The sequence below is a fragment of the Apis florea genome, unplaced genomic scaffold, assembly GCF_048593485.1.
Source record: "Apis florea isolate Af1SG1 unplaced genomic scaffold, ASM4859348v1 contig_2274_pilon, whole genome shotgun sequence".
Classification (NCBI taxonomy): Eukaryota; Metazoa; Arthropoda; class Insecta; order Hymenoptera; family Apidae; genus Apis; species Apis florea.
The window spans coordinates 704,556-730,453 of record NW_028256550.1 but is presented as its reverse complement, the minus strand read 5'-3'; the positions used below and the strand labels follow the sequence as shown (position 1 = coordinate 730,453).

The 25,898-nt window shown below is 24.9% G+C and overlaps 1 protein-coding gene across 1 annotated transcript in view; it reads right to left on the bottom strand.

The window, feature by feature from the left end:
• wge (BAH domain and coiled-coil containing protein winged eye) overlaps positions 1-25,898 on the bottom strand; it is a 311,213-nt gene that overhangs the window by 9,541 nt on the left and 275,774 nt on the right. Inside the window, exons 8-20 of the mRNA XM_086903106.1 lie at positions 21,718-22,014; positions 18,108-18,218; positions 14,917-15,141; positions 13,888-14,042; positions 9,198-9,956; positions 6,016-8,087; positions 4,990-5,278; positions 4,251-4,460; positions 3,147-3,458; positions 2,433-2,840; positions 2,130-2,358; positions 1,068-1,488; positions 19-541 (exon numbers count right to left, since the gene is read on the bottom strand). Of these exons, the coding sequence (XP_086759232.1) occupies positions 19-541; positions 1,068-1,488; positions 2,130-2,358; positions 2,433-2,840; positions 3,147-3,458; positions 4,251-4,460; positions 4,990-5,278; positions 6,016-8,087; positions 9,198-9,956; positions 13,888-14,042; positions 14,917-15,141; positions 18,108-18,218; positions 21,718-22,014 (6,011 nt within the window). The remainder of the gene's footprint in view (positions 1-18; positions 542-1,067; positions 1,489-2,129; positions 2,359-2,432; positions 2,841-3,146; positions 3,459-4,250; positions 4,461-4,989; positions 5,279-6,015; positions 8,088-9,197; positions 9,957-13,887; positions 14,043-14,916; positions 15,142-18,107; positions 18,219-21,717; positions 22,015-25,898) is intronic.

Sequence of the window (25,898 nt, the reverse complement as noted above, 5' to 3'; positions counted from 1 at the left end):
TTTTGATCATATTTTTACCGGGTACTTTAAGTTCTTCGGACATCCAACGGTCTCCTCAGGGTGATAGAACCACTTCACTTTGACAACCATATTGGAGCTCGAAGTTTCCCACATAGATTCGATGCGTCCAATATAAGGCCTATCAGGTCTGCCAGTCGACAAAAAGACAGCACTATCACCTATTTGGATTGTTTCGGTTCCCCGTTGAATGGCACGGAAGAATTGTTTTTTAGCTCTTCCTTTAGCCCCGGGTCGCCTGTAACCTTTTCCTGCCCATCCCCATAATTGTCTTGCTGGCAAGAAAGCTGCCATTTTGCTTCGACTTTCTACCGATTCTTGTCGTTCACGTATTTTCGACTTTTTATCTGTTTTCTTCGGTTTTTCAGGCTTTTCTTCGCGAACAGGTTCTTTGATCGGTTCTAGAGTAACTTCTTCTTGAGTAACTGGTTCTTCTTCAACTTCTTCTTCTTCATCGATCTTAGACACCGTCTCTTTAGGTAATTCTTCTTCACTCTTTTGACCACAACAACTTTCCCCACTGCTAAGAAATTTTTTTAAAATAATATTTGATTAAAATTGGGAATCAATATAGAGAGATATATTATAATATAAATATTTTTCTTTAAATATTTTTCTATTCATTTACGAACTTCTAAAAATAAAAAAGAAATTTTCTAAATTTGAAATTAATTTTTCAATTAATGTTTTATATACATATTTTTGTTAATAATTAATTCTTCTAATATTATTTTTAAAAAGTTTATAAAATTTATATAATATATCTTTTTCGTGATAATCTTTATAAAATTAGAATTAAAAATTTCTATTATATATACAAATATTTCAAAATTTTGATAAAAATATATCACGATAAAAAGTTTCAATTTAGTTGATAAATAATATTTACTATAATCTACTTAATTTTATATTTAATAAATTTTATTATATTATATTCATCTTTTTCAAATTGATAATTGATAAAAAGAAATCTCTACAATTTTAACATTTACTACTCATCATTAAATAGTACAAAATAAAATAATAATTGAACTCAAAAAATAACAAACCTATTATGACTTCCTTCGCTGTAACTACTATGATGGCTATGTCTGTGTTTGTGTTTACGGTGTTTCCTATGTTTATGCTTTCTATGTTCTTCACAACATTTATGTCTTCTGTGCTTTTTCTTTCCTTCTTGAGATTCTTGCAACCTTTTCAACTTATCTCTTCTTCTCTTCTTCATGCGTTTCCTTTCACGATACTCTTCCAAATCTTTAGCTTCTATATCTTCCGACTTGTGTCGCTCCAATGAATGTGTGTCAGACGACGAAACGTAGCAACTCGTTGTGGATGTAACAGCAGGTATTGAGTTATTTATATTGGTAGAAACAGATGGTTGACTATTGCTAGACGAGCGTTTATCTTCTGTCGATATTGACGTTTGTCGTCGACGTTTTCCCAATGATAACAAAGGATTAGGATCATATTCTGTAACGTAATAAAGAATTCAATATAGTGTAAATATTCAAAGGATCAACGATTATTAAAAATTTATTCAAATTATAATTTATTTTATTAGTTAAATTAAAAATAATTTAGGATAATTGATTAAAATAAAAAAATTTAGTGCCTTAATTTTTAATTTTTGGATTTTTTAGATTCAATAACTTTAATTCTATCAAGGATATTAAAATTAATTTCGGAATTAAAATATCTAGATAAAGATTATTCAAATTATAACTTTTAGAATTAGAAAATAAATATTAAAATAAGAATCGTTATTAATTTCAGTTAATATTTTATTAACAAATTGTTTCTGTTTTCAAATATTATTTACTAATTGATATACCAGAATATTAATCATGAAAATAATTCCACATACTAATTTTTTATGAAAATAAAAGAAAATAATATAATTATTGTATCTAATAAAGATATATCGTTATAAATTTTTCTAGTTTTAAAATAATAATCAAATACATAAAATTAATTCTTACAACAAATTTTAATCATCTATCTTCTATAAAAACTAATAATAATTTAAACCGTTAAAGAAAATAATTTTACAAATTCTTTAAAATATTTCAAATTATTAACAAAAACTCGAAAACGAAAATACAAATACTTACCAACAACAGGATAATCAGGCTGTAACAATCTGATGTCATCCAAAGCGATTCTCCCACTATCTCCATCATCGAATTCCACGCTAACAAATTTTTCATCAAGTTCTGGGTCAGGTTCCGAGGGTTCGACCGAGGTTCCCGGATACAAACAACGATATTGTTGACTCCAATAAGCGCACAGTCTCGTGCCAGGCGGCAATTCTTTCGTTGAAGTAGGACAAATCTCTACGATCTATGAACGATGGTGGTAAACAGAAGTGCACATTCGAACGAAATACAGGCAAAAATGAATCAACGTTAATTTACCGCATCTCGTAGAATCTCCTCCCTGGAATGGATATGAGGTCTATTGCCTCGTTCACCATCCAGTGTAATTGCATAAACGTCAGGCGCTTGAACAGCGCTCAGTCTTCCGGCATAAAATAGACCGCCCATAGCCGTTAAAACCCTTAGCTGGTCTATGCCCAAGTGGGCCGATGTTAATTTGCATTTGTTCACGATTTCCGTTTTTTCCGCTCGAGCAGCTTTCGCGCATTCTTTGCATTCTTTGCACTCGAGTGATTTTCGACGTTTCGATTCTTTCTTATCTCGATCGCTCGACTTGTGTCTGGACGGTGAGGACGAATTGGACTTTCGCTTCTTTTTCTTCGACTTCTCGTGTCTTATCTTTTCGGATTCTTTTTCTATTGGTTTGTTAATATCCACTGGGGTTTCCTAAACGATTAAAAAATAAAAAAAATAAATAAATTGTAATGGTTGAATAATTGATGGAATATCGATATTTATATGAATTTTGTAGAGACAATTTATGAATAAAATTATTTTTAGAAAATGGATAAAAGATTGAAATAAAATTTCAAAAGAAAAGAAATTGTATTGCTTGAAAATGAATATATTTAGAAAATACGTGAAGAAATTATATATTTCTCTTGATATGTATATATATATATTTATATCTTATTAATGATCGAAATAAATAAGTCGTGTAATGAAATTTTATTTCAATTTTTTGTACTTTACCTTTGTTAATTCTTCCATAGTAGATTCTGGCATATTCTCCGTGACGCTACTAGATTCATCGTCTTCCCAAGTTTTCACTTTTGCTTCGGCCTTCAATTTTGGCTTCATTTTACTTTGTTTCTCTAATTTCACTTCTTGACTTAATTTCGCCTTTTCCGCAATAATCGAACTAATTACGTTTTTGCTATGCAAAGGTGTTTGTTTCGCAGGCTTCGATTTTGACTTTGTCGATTTATGATTCTTGGAAGAGGATTTTATGGAAGATAACGTAGTCTTAAATGGTAATGGAGTATAACCAGTTTTACCCACATACTGTCAAATAGTAAATATATTTAATTAATAATATATATTTAATATAATAAATATACAGGATTCCAGATAAAAGTAAACAAACTTTGCTAATAATTTGAAGATCATTCTGAGTAATATCATGAGGTAATTTGTCTCCATTTTTAAGATATGCAACATAATAAATCATAAATAATTAGATTCAAACTTTTTAATTTTTAATAATCATGTAATCATTTATTTAAAATCATGTTTTAGTGTTATTTTGAGAATGAAAAAAAATTGATAGTTTATAACATAGAATATTAACATATTTTAGTAGAAATTTTGGAAAGTTGATTCTAAAGGTCAAAATATATATAAAAAATTTTGCTTATTATTTATTATTTATTTAAATTATAAAATATTATATAATTAAAGTTTGCATTGGATGAAACAAAATAAAAATAGAATAAAATATATATTACATATTATATCGTTCTTTGTTTTTTTCTCAATTAATTATTTGCTTATAATTTAATAAGTAATAAATAAGTAACATTTAACAAGTATTTTCTTAACATTTTTGTATACCAACTTAATAAATAAACTTTAATTGATATTTCTGTGTGTGTGTTTTTTTTTTTTTTTTTTGATTCTTTTCTTTTAGAATTGATCTTCTAAAAAAGATCCATAAATATTCTGTATAACATTCTGTATAATATTCTTAACTTAGAATGATTTCCTAATTATATTGACAAAATATATTGCTTTTCATCCAGAATATTCTGTATATTATATTTATATTTATTATTTTACGAAGAAAACAAAGCTCACTTTCGTTTGAAGATGCCTATTCTTCGAAGACAAAAGATATCCCACTAGAGAACTCTTGCTTTTAGGTTTTTTTGCAACTATTGTTTCTGTGAGATGTCTGACACTTCCGGATGTACACATTAACTTCCTAGGCCGACCAACCTTTCGTTTTTTTGAAGCTGAACTAGAACTCGCAATTGTAGGAGCTGGAGATGATGTGTCATAGCCAAGCTGTAACAAGTTTTATAAAATCTTGATAAGATTTCATGAAAAAAATTCTTTATCTTATTATATTTATATGTTGTGTTTATATGTCATTATTCTTCTAACTTGTTATGCTGATATAATAATTTAAAAATATTTCTGTTGAATTAATTGAATATTATTATAGATATTATATAGAAATTTCTTATATATGTAGAAATAAAACTACTAAGATAAAAAAATCCAAATTATAATATTTAATAACACTTCATTTACATTTAATAAAATTAAATTAATTAAATAAAATATAATATTTACACATATACAAATATGTAAATAAAAAATTTAATTAGAAACGATTCTTTGTCATTATTATTTTTCTTTAAAATAAATATTTTTTCCCTTAATAATTCTAAATTTTTCAAATTTCACTTTTCAATTATAATTTTCTTAACTTTCGAAGTAAAATATTTTATTAGTATCAATACATCTATTCTTGTTAAATTTTTAATATACTTTAATAACATATATATTATTTCTATCAAAATTCATTTACCCTTCCTGTGCTTTTTTCATCGTCGTCCTGCGACGATTTGTTCGATTGCAGCACGGTAATTGGCGAGGCAACTGGTGGAACAGGAATCGGAATGCTTGGTATACTGTCCAACAGTTTAATGTGACTCCTCTGTTCGCCCAATTTCACTAAATTCACATTACATCTTGGCATAGCTAGGACAGTCGAAGTTAGTGGCGGCGGAGCTTCATCTGGCGATCGTGGTGGAGATTTGTGCGGTGAAGATATTGGTTCCAATATCGGTGGTGATGCGAGAGGTCCGTGGTCCGAACTGCAATTATTATTTATTAGCATTTATTAGCATTACATAAAATTTTATTTTATATTATTATATTCATTTAATTTTTATATTATATTTACATATAAATGTATGTAATTTTTATTATATTTCTTATTTATTCTTTCATGTGATATTACTTTTTGTTACTTACACTAATTAATAATTAATTTCTTAATGATAAAATTGACATATAAGAAGATATGGTAATTACTTATTGTTCTTTGATCTTGATGATTTTTTAATATAGTGTCAAAGTCATTAATGTTCGATAATATGAAAATTTTACTTGGCGATCACTAAAGAGAGCTATTAACAAAAACATTCGATATAGTTTAGCTTAGGTTAGTTTTAATTTTATGTTAATTTTAATTACTGCTATAGATAATTGATAGCCTAGTTGTTCTTACAGCAATTAGATTAAAAACCAATACAAACCATTAAATCGGTTAACAATTAAATAAATTTTTTTTTTATTTGAAGTAAAATTAAACTTAGGATTAACAAATTAATTGACATCAAATAAAATTTAATTTCTGATTTACATTAAATTAGATTAATAACTTTTTTAATAAACTTTTATTTTTAATAAACAATTGCCAAATAAAATCTTCATAATTATTTAATATCTTGACAGCATAAAAGATCATCAAGATCTAAGGGTAATTTTTATAAATATTTATCGAAAATATGAGAAATATCTTAATATATAAATTTTATCATAACTTCACCTGGAAGAATGGCTCTTCTTTCGCGGTCTACCAGGACTCTTTTTTTCATCCTTTTTTGGAGTCAACTTAGATAACTCCTTCTGTTTCTCTCTATATTGTCTCTGAATATCAGCCAATCTGACTCTCATATCAAGTTCCATGGCATCCATATTCGGCCAATCTGCCTCATTATCTATATGTCCTTTTCGAGCAATGAATTTTTTTGCATCAAGTTTTGCTTGTAAATTCCTATAATCGTGACAGTCACGGTGTTCTGTAGAAAGTCGCCTCTTAACATCTATGCTATCCTCCTTCTCTCTTTTCTCATCAGAAGATTTTTTATCATACATTTCCATATCAGAATCCGACAAATTACCGTCAATAGATTCTTTGCTGCTATATGTTCCGTTCATCTGATACTGATCATAATGTCTTTCATATTCTTCAAAATTTTCGTTCCTCTCATAGTTTGCATTCTTATAAGGACTATTCTTATTAAGAGGAGCATTTTTCAACATGGCAACTTCCTCATCGTCAGAACTGATACCATTTTGTTCGGAAAAGTCTATACTTCTCCTCGTGGTCTCTTTCAGCCTGAACATCATATCTTCTTGCACTTTCTCATCGTATTGCTTCTCGTCATTATTATTTTGTTGATAATGCAACGAACTGCATTCCTCATCCTCCTCAGACTCGCCATCCGTTTTGAACCTCTTGGGATTCTCGTAATTCTCTAAATCTGTCTGAACATATTTCCGTTTGTCCGTCGTCTTTCCCTCTTTTTCCGGGATATTCACTCTGCCCAGGTTCAGCAACAATCTACCAGCGTGCGATATTTCCTCCGAGCTTTCAAGATTCAACTTTCGTGGTACCTTGTCCCCCACTTCCTCCATAAATCTCTGTTCCGCGAGAGCACATAACAATCCCAAAGGACTGTCCACGTTGTTGTTATTACTCTCTCCTTGCGGAGAAATCAACTTACTTCTAATAGGCGATTTCTCTAGTTCAGATACTGTACCGGAATTTTGAGAATCCGGCTTCAAATGTTCCAATTGTTCAATGCTGTTCGATAGTAATTCGAGGCCACTAATGTCAACCGTAGGTTTTTGCTTAGAATTAACCACAGCTTTGGATTTAGTTGTTTGATTATCAGACGTCAAAGCGTATGAGTTATCTTCCATTTTTCTATATTTTTTGGGCGTGATATCACTGTCGGTACACTTCATTTCCATCAACTCGCAAACCTCAGGAGACAAAGATTTTTCCTTCTTTACGACAGGATCTTTATCCTCTATCATTTTGATATTATTATTGCTATTTTTCGTATCGTTGTTGTTGTCGTTGAAATAATTTCTGGATAAAGGATGCTTATTCATGGAAGAATTAGACGAGTGTTCAGTTGTGGTTAAATATTTAGGGATATCTTGCGAATCTTTAGCAATTCGTGCCGTTTCTGATGAAGATACTTCAGGTTCCCGATTGACATCGTGTTTGTCCAGAAAAGGAGAATTTTCACAGGATTTTAAAATGTGTTTCTTTAAACCGTTCTCCAATTTTCTCGGCACAGCATCCGAATGTTTCCTCGATCGAAGATTCTCCGCATTTTTATCCTTGGAATCGTCTATTTTTTGAGCTGTTGTCTCCTGCAGAGCAGCAGCTGCGTTCTTTTTTAGCTTCTCCACCACGTTCTCAATCCCAGGATGAGACTTTTCGACCGAGTACCTCTTGAACGAATCTTGGCATTTTGGTTTCTCTGTCGTTGATGTTGGTTCGCATCTGTAAGAGCAGTCTTCGTATCCAGTTTCCTCTGCTTCTTGTTTGATGGTAATTGGCTCGATCACCTGTTCGTCACAGTCAATATTGGGCATGTCAAATGACTTTACAGTGATCTGAGGGCGAGATACAGGAGGTTGAGGACTTTTCAAATCATCGTGACTTTTCTCACAATTCGATTCGTAATTGGAGTCAATTTCTATTTTTGATTTAGTAGAATCCTCCGTTGGTTTTAAAATCTGATTGATTTCCAAATCTTCTGAAACAGAACTCACATGTTTGTGCAGCTCTGTCGTATCTTCTACTTTGGCTAATTCGGTCTGGAAAATGCAATATTATTTATGATGTTTGAATTAAATAAAAATAAAAGTTAATTTTTTGATATCTAAATAATATATATTTTTTATTTTATAAAATTTTCTTCTATGTTAGAAAGATACATTTTATTAATTTGGATGATTCTGAAATATATTGTTAGGGCAACATTTTGAACTTTTTTTCTATACAACTATTGTTTTTATTTTCATATATTTATTAGATTCACGCAAAAATATGTTTGATAATATATACATATGTAATATTATATTTCTTAAATAGTTTTAAATAATGATTTAGATTGAAATTCAATTTTTATTCGGATTACTCACTTACAACTGAGTTCAATTTATAACATTTTTTTTATTAGTAATCTAATTCTTCAAACTTTTATCAAAATAAAATATTTTTACTTTATATAATATTACCATTAATATTAGTTTATATAATATATTTTTAATCTATATAGTATAAAAACTGCGAAATATTAATGAAACATATTTTGTTAATATATTTCTAATACATAATAAACAATGAATAATATCTTCTGAAAAATAATTAAAAGTATGGCTTCTATAAAACTTAAAATTATAGTGCTGATTTTTAAATTTTTAAATTACATATAAAAAATATTTTTGTTAATATCTTGGAAACTTCCAGATAATAATACAGAAAAATGTTATTCACAATGTTATTTCTAACAGCATATTTCATTATACATTCATATTTCAGAATATTAATATTATTACTAAAATACGTTCATTTCTACATAATTGTATTATAAATAGTTATGAAATAACAGATTTAATAAATAGTGATGAAAAGATTTCATAATAATTATATGTAAATTAAATTCTTTAGTTTATAATTAGACTGATTATTCTTTTTTTTTTATTAGCAATATTTTTTCAAATTTTTATCCATTTTTTTCATTATACGATGAATTATATTATGACATTATATTACAGCAATGCAATGTCATAATTGAAATAAAATTATTTTTTATCCAGAAACAAACAGTTATTCCATAATACAACTTTTTAATTTTTATTCAAAATATCTTTATTTATTTAAATCTCAAAATAAAAAAAAATATATATTTCCACAATTCTTACCTCGCATTTTTCAACTGCTCTCGTATCAGTCTCATCTTCTTGTTCAACACTACCAGTTTCAGAAATATAACTTTTATTCTTATCTTTATGTCTATCCAACGAATGATCCTTTCTTCTCCCAAAGAATTCCAAATTCTCGTGAAAACTATCGCAATTTTCTTCGGTAATTTCAATAATTCTCGGTCCATTCCTGATATCCCTGCACGGTATCCTCTCCTCCTCGAACGACTCGTTCTCTTCCTCCTCCGCATGATTTCTATCTTCGTGTTCTCTATCGATTTGCCTGGTGACCACATGCTCGATCGTCCTGTCGATCGACGTTACACTCCTACACTCCTTCGTGATCGAGTATTTCGGGCAATCGGCCATATTGATGATCGTGTTCTCCGCTTTGTCCACCTTACCCACGATGCCGCATACCCCTGGATTCACGGTCGTGGTGGTGGTGGTTATTCGAACGACGTTGCACACCTTCTCCGGCGATGCGGCCACGATCTCGAAATTGGTCAAATTCGTCAGGTTGGTGGTGGTGGTAGTGGTTGTCAGGTTGGCCGAGTTCTGCAACTGACAGGGACTCAAACTTTGCTCCTGCTTCACGCATGCCTCGACCAACGGTTGCTCCTGATCCTCCGGTTCCGGTGCGTCCGTCTGGTTCGACGCGTCCTGCACCCCCACTATCGGCCCCACTTCCGGTGGCTCGATCGCGTGGATCGGCGTCACCTCTGGCGGCGGCGTCAAACACGAGACCGGCGAGGTCGCCTTCGACAGAAACGAATTTCGCTGCTACGCGCAGGATATTCGAGGATCAAGTATCGGCGAGTTAGGCAATGGCGAATTTCAACGAAGTTGGACCAAGATGAGAGATTGAACCGGGTCAACCCACATCAAGAGGAACTAATTGGAAATGATTACTTTTTTGAAATTTTCGGTTAAGATGATTTCAATTCTTGCAATTCTTGCATTGTTGATCGAACAAATGTTTGAGACTCTTGTATGATTGAATGTGAATTTTTTATTGTTTGATTAGTTTCCTTTTCAATTTTTAAATATTTGAAGAAGGTTATGAATTATGATGACGTTGAGTTGGGAAATTATTTAATATTTTTTTTTATTAGGTTTAAGTACAATTTGAAATTCCAGATCGAAAAGATCAATTTTCATTTCTTGATAAAAAATTTAATTTAATTTATAGATTATCTAGAAAAAAATTGATTTTAGTTTATTTTCTCTTTCAAAATTTTTATATTTTTAAATTATAATATTTTTTTTATTAAAATACCAAATAAATATTAAATGTTACTTATGTTTTAGAATTCATTTTTGAATGTAAAAAAACATAAATATATAATCTTCTAAAGTAAATTAAATTAATATTTAACTTTTGAAAACAATATTGCCCTATTTGATAACAGATACATAACATTTACATAATGTGTTTGAATGTATCGAGTGATTATGAAAGAATACATTACTTTTGTTTACAAATAAATTATTTTATAATAAATATTAATTACACGTGCAATGAAAAAGACAAATATATTTACAAAAGAAGAAAATATAATGAATCATCAGATAAGTTAAGTAATACAAAGTGTCAAATTTTTTAAATTATTGTTTTGTAAAAGTATTCTATTCCAAAATAATAAACACAGTAAGAATAAACACACGGAATATTGTTACATATATATTTCTAACATTTCCTTTTAAATATAAATACGAATACGATTATTATTTGTTGAATATAGAAAAATTAAACTCGATGATAATATGCAATTTACTCAACAAGAATTTTAATTATTGTCTTCATTTTCTTACACAATTTATTTAATCATCTTAAATACTTTGTCCAACTTTATTAAAATTTGCCGCAACGCGTTACGAGTTTACAACAGGAGGACCAAAAGCAAAACCAGCCATGTTCTGTCTACAAAGCGTCAAATGAAAGAACCAGAGGAATTTGTTTATTAAGCGAAAATATGAAATTTAGAATCTTTTAATTTAATGTTTGATAAGTGTTTATTTTAAATTATTTATTTATATATATTTAATAAGATGATTTCATCAAACAAATAAAGATTTCTAATCGTGAATATAAAATATAAATATTAAATATAAAATATTTCTAGATAGCATTCAATTATATTAGAAAATTAACAATTATGTAACAATTGTATGAGTAAGTTTTTAAAAAAAAATAAATGTAGAGTAAAATAATAGAGTAAAATAATAATGCTATATTAAAAGTAATCTGATAATAGATAATTTTTATGTTCAAATTAAAACTAATATCTACATTTTGATATTTCTGATATACTAGTATAGAAATATATATAATACGTATACCATATCGTGTATAATTGCGTATATAATTGCAATTACGACACGGAATAAAGATTATTAATTGCGAGGAATTAAGAAGAGACAAATATAATTAGTAACGATACTGGAAACAATGTAAATATTTATATCTGTTCTTAATCTACATTCAATTAAATCCGTTCGTTGAGGAAATAATAATAATCTTTTACTCGTGATTAAGAATTTCATAAAATATAACTAAAATTAAAACTTTGCTAATGCTAATATTAATTAAAGAATTGGAAAACTTTCAAAAATTTTACAATGTATAAAAAATTAAGACATTAGGCTTAAATTGTATTAAAAGTTAATAAATAATAGCAATACAAAATTATTAAATAATAAAATCATAAATATTTGTAGATTTACTCAATTACAATTTTGTCAGTTTACTCAATTACAATAAAATTAAATATAAACTTTTTTAACATTATTTTCTAAAAATTATTATTTGAAATTTAAAAAAAATCATAAGCTTGAAAACTGTTTTAAAAATTAATCTTGTTTATAAAAATTATTTTTTAAAAACGTAGATATATATATATATTATGTTCAATTATAATTGAGCAAAAATTATAATTTGATTAAAAGAAGGATAAGAAAAAAATCATAAATATTATTCCGTAAAGAAAATTTTAAGAGTAATTAAAAATAGCAACAGCATTTACTGCAAGAAAAAGAACGAAAATAAAAAATGAATAAAATGAAATATTGAAGTTAAAAAATGAATAAAATGGAAGGAAGAATAAGAGAAAAAAAATAAAATAACAAAAAAGAAGAATAAAATGTATGATAACCTGTTACTAAAAAGCTCATTAAACTTCAAAACGCTTCAAAAAGACTCATGTTATAATAAAAGAGTATAAGTAAGGAATAACATTGTTAAGCAAAAGCTTTTATTTGCGTAACGAATTAATGCCATCGTATCATAAATTACTAAAGAAAAAAATGAATATCAAAATTAGATTTCGAATTAAAAAATTAATATTATTAATATTAAAATTAATTAATAATAATAAAATTATTATTAAAATTAAAAAATGACAAATTAAAAAAATAAGAGAACATAAATATTAATATTTTGGAAATTGTATTATTATGTGATACAAAATTTAATCTAATTTAAAAGGCAGATATATTTATAAAGAAATTTTTCTCAATAAAATTTAAACAAAGAAGTTAATTCAATTAGAAAATTAAAAATTTTAATTACATATGATTTTACATATTCAAAAAATATTTTTTAAAAATTGTCATATAAAATAGAAAAAAAACATTTTTATTTTTTATTTTTTATTTGATCTTCAACTTATAACGATAAAATTTACATTAATGGTGATTTTTTCAAATTCGAATAAATATTTTATATTTACGTAATAAATATTTATAATTGAATATACAACTGATTGCTGTGAGAGAAAATATTGTATTATAATAGCTTTATTTCCTGTATTTGTCTTTCAATTATAATGAAAGTCTAAATTGTTATGAGAACCAAAATATTTTTCTTTTTCTTATTGAATTTTTTTATTTTCTATTAAATTTTGATTCACATATACATTGCTATTTTTATAAATTCTTATTCTAATTTATAATTTAATATTATTTGACGTAATCTAATATATTAAAATAAAAAAAATCAATAAAAAAATTTTGAATATTAATAAAAATTAAAAATAATTAAATAAATGAAATGAGATTTTTCAATTTTGAGATATATATATCAAATTAATATTACTATTAGCGTTGCCAAAATATCATGTCACCGATTCAACATTAAATTTTTCTCTTTCTATCCTTAATATCCAAATCTCGATCCAAATATCCACATCTCTAAGAATAATATAGTAATATGAAAAAAAATCAAAAAAATTAAAAAAAGATTAAAATAAAATCTGGATAAAAAAAAAGAAAGTGATAAAACGAAAACAGAGATGGCGAAAAACGAAGGGAAGAGTAAATCAAAGACCGGGATGGTAAAATCAACGAGAAGCATTAAACTTCCGAGGAATTGCAAGGTCAACAACGAACTGGTTAGTAATATCTATGCAGATAGAGATGCAAATAGGTTTGTGCATGATTATACAATGTGTTATACGTTTCCGCATTATGCGAATGGTTGGACCGCACCCTGAGCTTGACATAATTACTGTTGCCCTTCCTCTGCATCGTTTGCTTTTCTCTCTTGTCACTATGCTCAATTCGACGTGTGATCGACGAACATAGGTAGTGAAAAGAGGAATAAAGAAACGATAGAAAAGAAAGAAACAGGATAATAGCGACAGATGGAAAGCTGTGAATAGAATGGAAAAATGAAGAGAACAGCACTTACCTGTGATCTGCAATGCGTTGGCTCGGCTTGACTGATTTGCACCAATGCAGGAGCATGAGGGTAATAGTGCAACGTGGTCACAAGGGGTGTATCTGGTACGAGGGTTCCTGTCATCGAAGTCACAGTCTGCAATGCCTTTGTTGATTCCGTTGAGGCTATGAAATTTAGGATTTCAATATTATCTAGAAAATTTTCGTCAGGCATCGATGAATTTCCATCATAAATGTTTGCTTGGTCATTATCTTGATTTTCGTAGACGTAAGTTTTTAATTCTTTTTTTTTTTTTTTAAGTAATGTGCATGAAATACATTTTATATAATTTATAAAAATTTATGGAAGTAAAAAACAATTTATTTATTATTATGTTTAATAATAAATCAAATGTCATTCTATTTTTTTATTATTTAATTTATGATTAATTGTCTCAATTATTTTAATAAAATTTATAGTTTTTTAGACTTTTATGGAATATGGAAATATAATTATATGAAGTTTTACAATTTCAAAAATGTCCTTATTTTCTTACTTTCTATAGTGAATCCCACAATTATTATAAATATATTTAAAAAAGGAAACATCAATTGAAGGATTTATAAAAATATTAAAAATATTTTAATACTTTCTTAATATATATATGTACAATATACTGAGAAAATTTTTAATAATATTGTGAAAAAAACATGTAAAAAAACAGTGAAAACTAAAAATGTATATATAAATTTTTGATTTAATAATGAGTTTTATCATTTAAAAATGTTAATGCAATTAAGAATTAAACTAATAAAGGAATTTTAAATTTATTTGAGTTTTTTACAATTAATTCAATATTATCTAATTTTTTACATAAGAAAATATTCAAATATTTTTGATCATAATACAACTATTATAACCTACAACAAAACTTTCTATTGTGATAAAGTATAATTTCTTTCTATTCAATTCCTTATATGCAATTTAATCATTTTTTCTATCTATATCTATCAATAATTTAATTCAAAATTTTCATTTCAAAAAATATATATGACTTACTGATTATAGTAGTAGGACTGGTGCCACAATCTGCTTCTATCTTGACAATAGGTAAAGTACTCTGCTGTTTTCTTTTACTTTCAGTGAGGACTAACCTTGCGCCACCGATATCGCTCAGGAGCTGAAGAGATGGTGGTGGAGGCGGAAGCAAAAGAGACGGTGGCGCGACATTTCCATTATTATGATTCGAATAATTTGGCCATACTACTGCTTGTTGCATTTGTTCTATAAAAGGAAAATCATGTTCTTCAAAAATATTCGTAATTATTTAGAAAAGGGAACTTATTAATATTTATGATCTTGAAATCTATTGTTAAATTCAACATCTTAAACAAATTTTTTTATACATATACTGCATAGTTTTAGTTTATAAAAATATTGCTTTAAAAAAAACACTGAAGATTAATCTCTATGAATTAAATAACTATATTATTCAATTTTTATTTTCGAAAAGGACAAGAAAAAATACAAAGATTGAGTGAGATAACAGTAAATTATAAAGTGATCGAATAATAACAATGCTATTCTTTAAAACAAATTCTAAAACAATAGAACATCATCTTCCTCTGTCATTAAACAATTCTGAACAGATAAAAAGATTGTAGTTTCTTACTTTCATGGATCTGTCACTCATTTTCGAATCTCTTATTTTGCAAACGATGTTAAATAAAGAAGTGGGGATACCGATGTGCTTATTTCGAGCCATACGACTGTTGCTTTTTTCGGAACAATACTGTATATAGTTTAAAGTTAGTTCCAATAACTTTGATGTTGATATAAATAAGTACTATGCTGTAGATTATTATATATTAATTTAATCAAAAGATTTTAATCATTTTTCATTGATAAAACGTTGTTCAAAATATTTCAATAATAATACAATTTTTCAATATTTTATTTTACAAATGAAAACATTAGATTTGTGTTAAATTAGATTATTATAATTTTGTTTTTAGGTTATAATTTCATTTAGGTAGACGCATTTTTATCTAACCTAACTTAGAGACATGAAAAGGAACCGTTATTTTAGATTATCTTTTATTGAATTGATATCAATTGAGGTTATGTTACTAGAAGAAGAAATTTATGACTTTTTTTTTTTGACATTTGACTGAAATAATCTAAATAATATTGAGAATAATATATTATAAAGTTCTAAATAAATTGTTGTTATTATCTACTACTCAATCTAACTTAATCTAAACTTACATCGAATTTAATGAGGAATTCCTTTCTTAGATAATTACTAAATATTCTATTTTATATTCCTTGTAAATTATGTATAATTCTTTCATATATATGAAAAAAAGAACTCTTTAATTGTAATTATTTAAAAAATATTCTATCACAAAAAATGAAAAGAATTCTGAAATATTAATATGTATTTATATTTTATTATATTAAAAAAGAAGTGCTTCAGAAATAAATAGTAAATTTTTTATATTATATTTTACTTTTTTTAAGAATGGAAATAGGATTAAAAACTTTTTTTATTTGGGATTAATAACAACTTTTTTTTTAGGATTAATATAAATATAAATAATTTTTTTTTATAGAATATTTTGTTTCATTTTAAAAAATGTTTAAAATTTATTTAAATAATTTTATATTGCAATAATACATGCATCACAATAATATTCTTTATAATTTTCATTAGCTTGTTTATATCTATCTAATCGATATTAAAATAAAACTTCCTAGAAGACTGTAATTATTAAACGTTTAAATAGAAACCGATTATTTTATGATGTAAATTGCTTTTAATATCAAGATAATTTGCTTCTACTGCAATCTACTTTATTATATTTACGTTTAACTTGAACATTTAATAAAAAAAATTAAAATTTATAATTCTTTTTATTCATACTTATTCACATTGTTCAAAAGTATATATATTAAGTATATATATATTTATATATTCTGAAAAGAAAGAATTTTTGGATATGTTTATATTTATATTTTTTTTCATTATTTTCATTATACGGTATCAAAATTTGAATATTTATTTTTGAAGTACTTAAACAAAAGCAGTATTTTGTCAATAATGCATTTAATATGTCACCTCAATCAAAGGAATAATTAAATTCTTTTTCATCGATATATCTACTGTGCTTTTTAACATTTGGTTTATTAATATTTTTATTCACCATTATAGTTAATATTCAATTTATAAAAATATCTCATAAATGTTCTTCGACTTTTTCACATCTTGTTTCACGATTTATGTTAATGATCTCATAATGCAGAAAAATTATTTAATTTAATGCTATTAGACATGTTAGATAAATTTGTAATTATCATTTAATAAATTATCATTTAATTACGTATGTTTATATACTTGAAAGTATATATATTTTAAGATAAAAATTTTTTTCAAATCTTTATGAATATATATATATATATTAAGATAAATTTTTTTTTCAAGTCTTTATGAATAAATATATATATATATTTGTATCTTAACATGAATTATTTAATTTTTAAAATTAAATATTGTCTTTTTCTAAATTATTAAACTATAATAAATATCTAAATGTGCATGTATACATATATATATATGCATATAATAAAGTTATTTTGACATATAAATATTTTTTTTTTCTATTAGGTTTATTTTTTTTCTATTAAAAGAATAATTTATTATAAACTTTTCCATAATTATAAAAAATAAAAAATAGCTATTTCTTACGAAAAAAGAAGAAGTTTTCTATCAGGATAACATACGATTGAATATATCTTTTTAAACATTTAAATACTAAAATTATTATAATTTAAGATAATATTTTGTTTCGGTTATCATATTTATTTGATTTTTAACTTACATATTTCGTAATTGCCAAATTCTTGTTGTCAAAGTTAATGAAAAATCATGAATATTTCAATGTAAAAATTTAAATACAAATGTTAAATTTTAATACAAATAATACAAATAAATATTTTAAAAAATTAAGAATTTTATATTAAATAAAAAAACTAAAATCATCCAAAAGATCATATGAATAAAATGGTTTATATAAAATGCTATATATACATCATTGAATAAATAACATTTGATATAAAATTATTAATATTTAAATAATATTCTCATAAAAAAATGCCAACAGACTTATCATAATTTTAATATTATTTCATAACTTCATATCATAATACTATTATAAATTTAATATTATTATATTAATATTATAACATACCAGCCGCATGAATAAGGAGAAGATGACCTGTCGTTGGATCTCTAACTAATTGTAAGCCACCTTGAAGACCTACACCCATCTGAGGAAAACCAACTGGTTCCATTGGCATCGCTGTAAAAATTTTTAATGAATTAATAAATTATAATTAAAATATTAAATTTAATATTAAAATTTTGCTTTATGAAAATAAAATGAATTTTATACGAAATTTTTTTATAAAATTATACGAAATACGAAAATTTTATTATAAAATTGTAAAATTAATCTTACTTATTAAATTTTAATTGATAAATAATTTTATATGAAAAAACTTGAATTTAAAAAAAAAGAATTTAAATTTACAAAGAAATATTTAAATTACAAAAAATTTCAGAATTTAAATTTTAATAGAATATACGAAGAGTAAATTTTTATTAGATAAGCAAAAATATTTATTGATTTAGTATTCAATTTAAATGATAAAATATACAAAAAATGAAATGAATATTTAAAAAAATCAGTGCTCTGATAGAACTAAACTAATGCAATGTTTTTAAACTAATGCAATACTATATTTTGAAATTCAAAAAAAAAAAAAAATGTTACGTTAAATTAAATAGAAAGTTCCATTTATTTAACAATTTTTTTACCAAGAAAGAAATAACAAGAAAAAATAGTAAAAAGTTAAAAGAACCATTCTCAGTACAAACAATAAAATCTCGTTCGTTTTTATATCTACAATAAAATCACCACACGTACGTCGTTTTCATCCCTTTATTCCATATTGCCTGCAAATTTCAAACCTTTCTCCATCGAAGAATTTCCCAATACTTCGCTGTCAGCTCAAATTAAAAACCATTTTTTATCGAGCATGGAACGAGGTCAAAAGATTTTTCGTGGCATTGCGTCATTTCTCCAATCGTGATCAAGAAAATCAACAGACGGATCAAAAATGCGAGCAAAGAGTTAAAAATCGACAATTTGAATGTTCGTGAATAATTTAGATAGCACGAAAATGTCTAACGCGAATATACATAGATGTTATTCGGATAAATGTCACTCGGTCACCGAAGGAGGTCACCTTTGCAAACAAGAAATGAATTCTACTCGAAATCGCACTGTTCGAAAATGTTGCGCAACAAATACATATATTCCTAGAAAATTATTTTGAAATTCTTCTTTTTTTTGTATATAATCACATTAAATCACATGTAAAATTATATATATATAATTTCGTTAGGCATTTCTTCTATTTCTTCTTGTAAAATGAAAGTATATTTTTTTTATATAAAAAGTGCTTTTTTCTTAATAAACTTTGAGATCATATTAAAAATTAATAATTGGAAAAGATTATAGAATTTGAAGGAATTAATACTTGGAAAAAAATTAATTTTATTATTTACATATATATTAATTTATATTATAAAAAAATACTCATATAATAGAATTTTTTTAAATTGGACATGATCGATACATATTGAATACACAAATCACGAAAATATTTATTTTATTTCAATTTATAATGATATAATTTGAATAAAAAATTCTGATTAAATATTCTTTTATTGATATCACTTAATAATTTTTTAACTAAAATTAGAATTACTAGAATTATATGAATTTTTCGTTTCTTACAAATTAGGACTTTTTTATTTTTACAATTTATCAAATGTTTGAATATTTTAAATGTTTTAAATTATTATTAAATTAAATAAAAACAATTTTTCTGCTTTTACATTTTATATTTGTAATATAATAGTTTATAATATAAATAAAATTTACAATTCTAATTCTAAACATAACAAGAAAATTAAAATTTAAATCTTTATTCTAATATTCATTAAATTTGTTATATTTATGACACAATTATATTATACAGTGAATTCTCAAATTTCGAATACAATTCGTTCAAAAAATCTAAATTATTCGAATTTTGAATTAAATTTCTTCATTTGAAATATATTAAATTCAATTAATTTACTTAAAATTTCCAAAATTTAAAATATAAAACAACATTAAATGTCTATTTCAAAAAATCATATTGGTGAATAATGATAAAACAAATGCAATAATTGAATGCTTTTATTTATAATAATATATATATATAATATTTTATAATAATTAATTAATAAGTCAATTTTTTATATTAATAATATTTCTAAAATCTTCCATTACTATTTAAAATCTTCTATCTTATTAAACAAATTAATATTACTATAGTCTCATAATTTTTTTTATTTTTGAATTTCAAAACTGAATTCTCTTCATATTTTTTGTTCGAATTTTCAAAATGTTCAGACTTTAAATCGCTTGAAATTGTCTATTGTACTAAAAAAAATATATAATCTTGAACGATTAAAAAATTTATTAAAAATGGTCACTCGACACTCGTTAGCGTTGGATATTCTATTCCAATCAAAAGAATAAAATTAATTGCGGCAATTTTTTGGAAAATCCAAAAAATCCTTAATATCACATGAGATAAACAATGCGTTGAATGCAACGATGAATGGAACGCGATGACGCACCGAATACCAAAAGATTTGCTCAGCTTAACTAAATGGCGGTCACAGATTTGTAAATAAATATCCGATTACTGAAGTGATTTATTCCGCCATGCAATCCGCCAGAGAATTAACCAAAAAAGAAAAAAAAAATGAATCGGATGGTTGTAATGCTACTAATTCGTGGAATTGGGAGCAAAACCCTAGGAAACGCAAACGATAAACTCGACAAACTGCAAGTTTTTACTTTCCCCTTTATTTCCAATTATATAGAATTAAATTTTGAATATGAAAATTTGACATTACTATTTAATACTAATTAAATGTATAACAAAGAAAAAAAGGAGAATTTAATCTTGAATGAGATTTGATACAATGAAAATGTTATTGATAATTAGTTATACATTTTTAGAATTTTATAAACTATGAATTACTATGAATTTCTATTAAATATCTATGAATTATTGGATAAAGAATAAAAGATATGTTTAATAATGATCTTTAATCTTTTCGAGATAAATTTTTCTGTTAATTCTTCAAACTAATACATTTTTATTAGCATCTATTTGTAAACATTTAAAAATATTTTCGAAAAATTTGAAAAATATTCAATATTTATTTTCCATTTAATTAATTTCTTATACCTGTCAAAAATATTATAGTAATTTCATTCCAAAAATTATCTTCATAAATACCATACTTATATTTTAAATTTTTATTGAATCTTATTTTACCAAAAGAAGCAAAGAAAACTTAATCCTATATTACATATATTCAAATAGAATATATATTCCTACAAATTATTTCATTTAAACGTTTATACATTATCCACATTATCCGATTCGCATATATTAGCTTTTGATATTTTCTTTATTTTTCAATCTGATCACAGATAGACAAAAATATCTTGTATACGCTATAACAATAATTTTTTTTAATTATACTAATTGTATATAAATATCAACATATAAAGCTCAAACAGATTATGATTATATATAAATAAACTCTTCTTCTTTCAGAAAAGAGGCATTTTATACATTTTACAATATTATAGTAATCCAAAAATAATCCTCCAAAATCCTCCAAAAAATAAATGTACAAAAGGAAAAAAGGTGTTCAGTACTCACCTGCAGCTGCAGCTGCAGCAGCCGCGGCCGCCGCGGGGTACTGCCATAAGGTTGGCGGCCATGCGGCTGTGGCCGCGGCCGTGGCGGCGGTTGCCGCGCTTGCCGCGGCACCGATGCTACCCAACGTGGAATTTAGGCTGGAATTCAAGCTGGAATTCAGGCTCGAGCCAAGAGCGGCGTTCAACGAGGGTGCAAGAGCTCCCGAGGGAATGGCAAGGTGGGCCGGTCGGTCTTCCCCTCCAGGTCCTCCGCAATGCACCAGGGTCGCACCGCCTACTGCCATGGCCGTGCTCGAACCTACCAACAGGCCCAGTCACATGCATTTCTCTTTTCACAATAAGTTTATACTCTCCTCTGACACCATAGGTACGCTTATTATTACTTTGCTATATATTCTAATGTTATTGTATGATTATCATTGAATCAATATTGATAATTTGAAATAATGAAATTGCAGAAAGATTTAATAATTTTAATTTTGATAAATAAAATGGTAAGTTATTTTAAGGAATATATACAATGTTTAGATTAAATATATAGAAAATTTAACGTGATTTTAAATTTAAAAATTAAAAGTAAAAAAAAAAAAGTAGTAGTAAAAAAATAAAATAGAAAGATTATAGTAAATAAATAGATATACAAAAATACTCGTTAAAGTTTATTTCTCAAATTTATAATTTAAATAATTTTGAATTAAATGAAATAACATAGCATTAAAGTGAGACGGCTCTATCTTTGTTACATTCTATCTTCATTTTGTTTTATTCAATGCAAAATTAAATCATTTATAATTATATATTTAAAAAATAAGCTTTAATTGATATTTTTACATATTATAGTATAATATAGTTTTTATACTTATTTTAGTTCATAAAATTATTCTTTAAATTTTCTATTTTTTTTTTTTCGAACAATCTGTATATCTTTATATTAAGAGTATATTAAATTACGCAATAGTTTGTGCTTTCTAATTATAAAATTTCTAATTATAAAAAAAAATTTAATATTCGAATACACAATAAAAAATATACTTATTACTATTATTATTTCATTTTTATTTTTACTTTTTCAAAAAATGAAATAAATGAAATAATAATCAATGTTTAACAATATAATTTATTCTATTTATTTTATTCACCTTTTATAAATAATTTTTTTTCTCTATTAAAAGAATGAGCAATTTTAAAAAATTTTTTAAATTTAGTTTAAGTTTACAAATGATTCTTTTTCTAATTATACAACTTACAATAGAATTTGTGTAAAAAAAATATATTTAATTTTTTAAATTGTATTTAAATTTTTAAATTTAAATATAATTGTTTCTATTTTTTATTTATGACATAATATAATAAAATTTATCTACTGATTATCTAAATTTTTTAAATTCTAAACAATGTGCCTATTTATATAAATATTTTAATTGTAAAACTTTTGAACGAATGTTATATTCCATAAAATTTGTTTTTTTTTTTTTTAGAAATTAAAATTTCAACAATGTTATTAATTATTTTAATAATTAAAAATAATTTAAAATGAAATAAAGTTTCACGATACGATTTTTAAATCATTATTATTATTAATATATTATTATTATACCATATTATAATATACCATTCACGGTATAAATTATATTTTATTCTCTAAATTCTTCATTAAATCATTCTCCACTAAATTATTCTCAACCAATAAATCAGCAAATTCGTATTCCAAAATATTTATCATCATCATTTGTTTTCATTTAATGATTTGCAAAATATAATTATACATCAAAATATACAAATATATATATATATAAATACAATGTTATATATTATTAATAAAGACTAAGAATGACAATTCATGAACAATGTAAAGTATAGTGGTGATTTTCTAACTGTCAAGTCTATTTTCATCTCTATAGAAATATGTGCGAAGAAAATGTCAAAATTGTTACAAACTATTTTCTTAGAACCTAATGAAGATATTAACTCGTTTTTCTTATAATTAAATGATAGAAAGATAGAAATATGTGCGTAGAAAATGTATCAAAAGTGTTACGAACTATTTTCTTAGAACTTAATGAAGATATTAACTCGTTTTCTTATAATTAAATGATAGAAAGATTACAGAAAAATTCTTTTAATGTACAACAAATCCCTTTCAAACTTACTAAGGAGGAAATCTCTTTCTTCTTCAATATTTTCTTAATGAGAGATGATATTAATTTTTTATATTTCTTATTAAAATAACTCTTATTGTTGAATAATATTTATATCATATAAGTAATCAGTAACATATATCTACATATAAATCATTTTTTTTTATTATATATATTTAAAAAATTAACAAAAAATTCATTTCAGAGAGAAATGAAAACTTCGGACAAAGTAAAACAAAATATTTTATTAAATATTCAAAATGATGTCCTTAAACCTCCAAAATATTAAATTTTTTTCAAATGCTTTCTTGAATAATTTGAATATAAGAATAAAAGAATTATTAGATATAAATAATATTCTTGTATCACTTTTAATATTATTAAATGTTCGATTTGTTATATATAAAAAATTAACTGCTGTTATCATTTGATTACACCAAAAATGAAATTGATTTTTTTGTTAAATTCTAATAAAAGTTTGTAACATTTCATTTGGCTACGTTTGCATAACATACAAATCAAATAAAATAGTACACTAAAGATATTAATTCAACGTTGTATAACAATGGATGGCTACAACAAAGATTTCTGTCTTTTGTGTTAGATGAAACAGTCATCTTTTTCCTCATTTACCTTTATTTTAACTGTGATTCATAACTAAGTAAAAGATTATACCATTATTCTTGATCGATTCAAATAAATTGCTGAATGTACTTTTACCAAATGTGATTTTAAAATCTTTAGTAACCTTTTATATTTTTCATAATAATCGTATGAATTTTAAAACGAAAAGAAAAATATAATGTTGCAAATATAATAAAAATAAAAATATTCAAAACTATGAATAATTATAATTAAATGATTATAAAGCAATAAGAAAAATAGATCATTTTAAATATTTTATGAGATAATTAATCATAAATTGTATAATTAAATAAAAAACAAATTGAAAATTTTTATATTTTTAATAAATATTTTCTCTTTTAATTTCTTGTAAAAATTTTAATTAATCTCTTAATCTATCTCTTGTTCAATTTTGTTATAATAAATATAATAATAAATAAAAAGAAATAATATCTCGAATACAATTATTAATAAAAAATTATTTGTAAAAAATGTAAAGAATTTTATACCTAAATTGAAAATTATATTTTTTTAATCAGATATCGTAAATTCAATATTTAAATGCTTATCCTTTTATTAATAGATAAAATCAGATTTTCCATCATTTCATTAATGATTGATATCAAAGGTAAAATTCATAAAAGTTTTTTAATTTTTTTAATTTTTGGAAAAATTAAAGTTAAAACAACGTGATAAATAAACACGAAATTTTTTCCATTTAAAAAAAATAACTAAACAATACTTGTAAACAAAATTCTATAATAATATACAATAGAATTATTCATTATCCGAAATAATGAATATTTCTATTGAACTAATCGAACGCTTTGTTATCTGAATTGTATATTATTTCTATTTATAGCAAGTAAACATTTTTCCATACCCTAATATGTGAAAATAAAATTTAATTTGAAATTGATGTTGGATATGTTCGCATTATATATACTTACAATGTATTAACTGTTGAAATATTTGAGAAATTAATTAAGTGTCTTACAAAATTGGCAAAAATAATCTATGATTATTAATATTTAAAGAAGCATATTATTTTTTTCAAAATGTACAATAATTCATGTAAAAAACATTCTGTTTTATTATCCGAAAATTCTTTCATCTAAAAATCTTATCTCTTTATCAGTACAGATAATAGAAGTTTTATTGTGATATCAATAACGTGCGTAATATTTTAAACTTTTCGTATTATTACTTCAAAAATTAATTCGCAAATAATACATTCTCTGGAATATCCTTAACTCTACACAAAAGTGCAATTTTGTTAACTCATTGACAATTTCTAGCCTTTCAAATGAATTCGATAAAAAAAAAAAAGGAAAAAAAGATAATACATAAAACCTTTTTCCCTATAAAATTTTACTTGCTTCATTTCCATCCAACATATTCCTAATATCGGGAATATTTC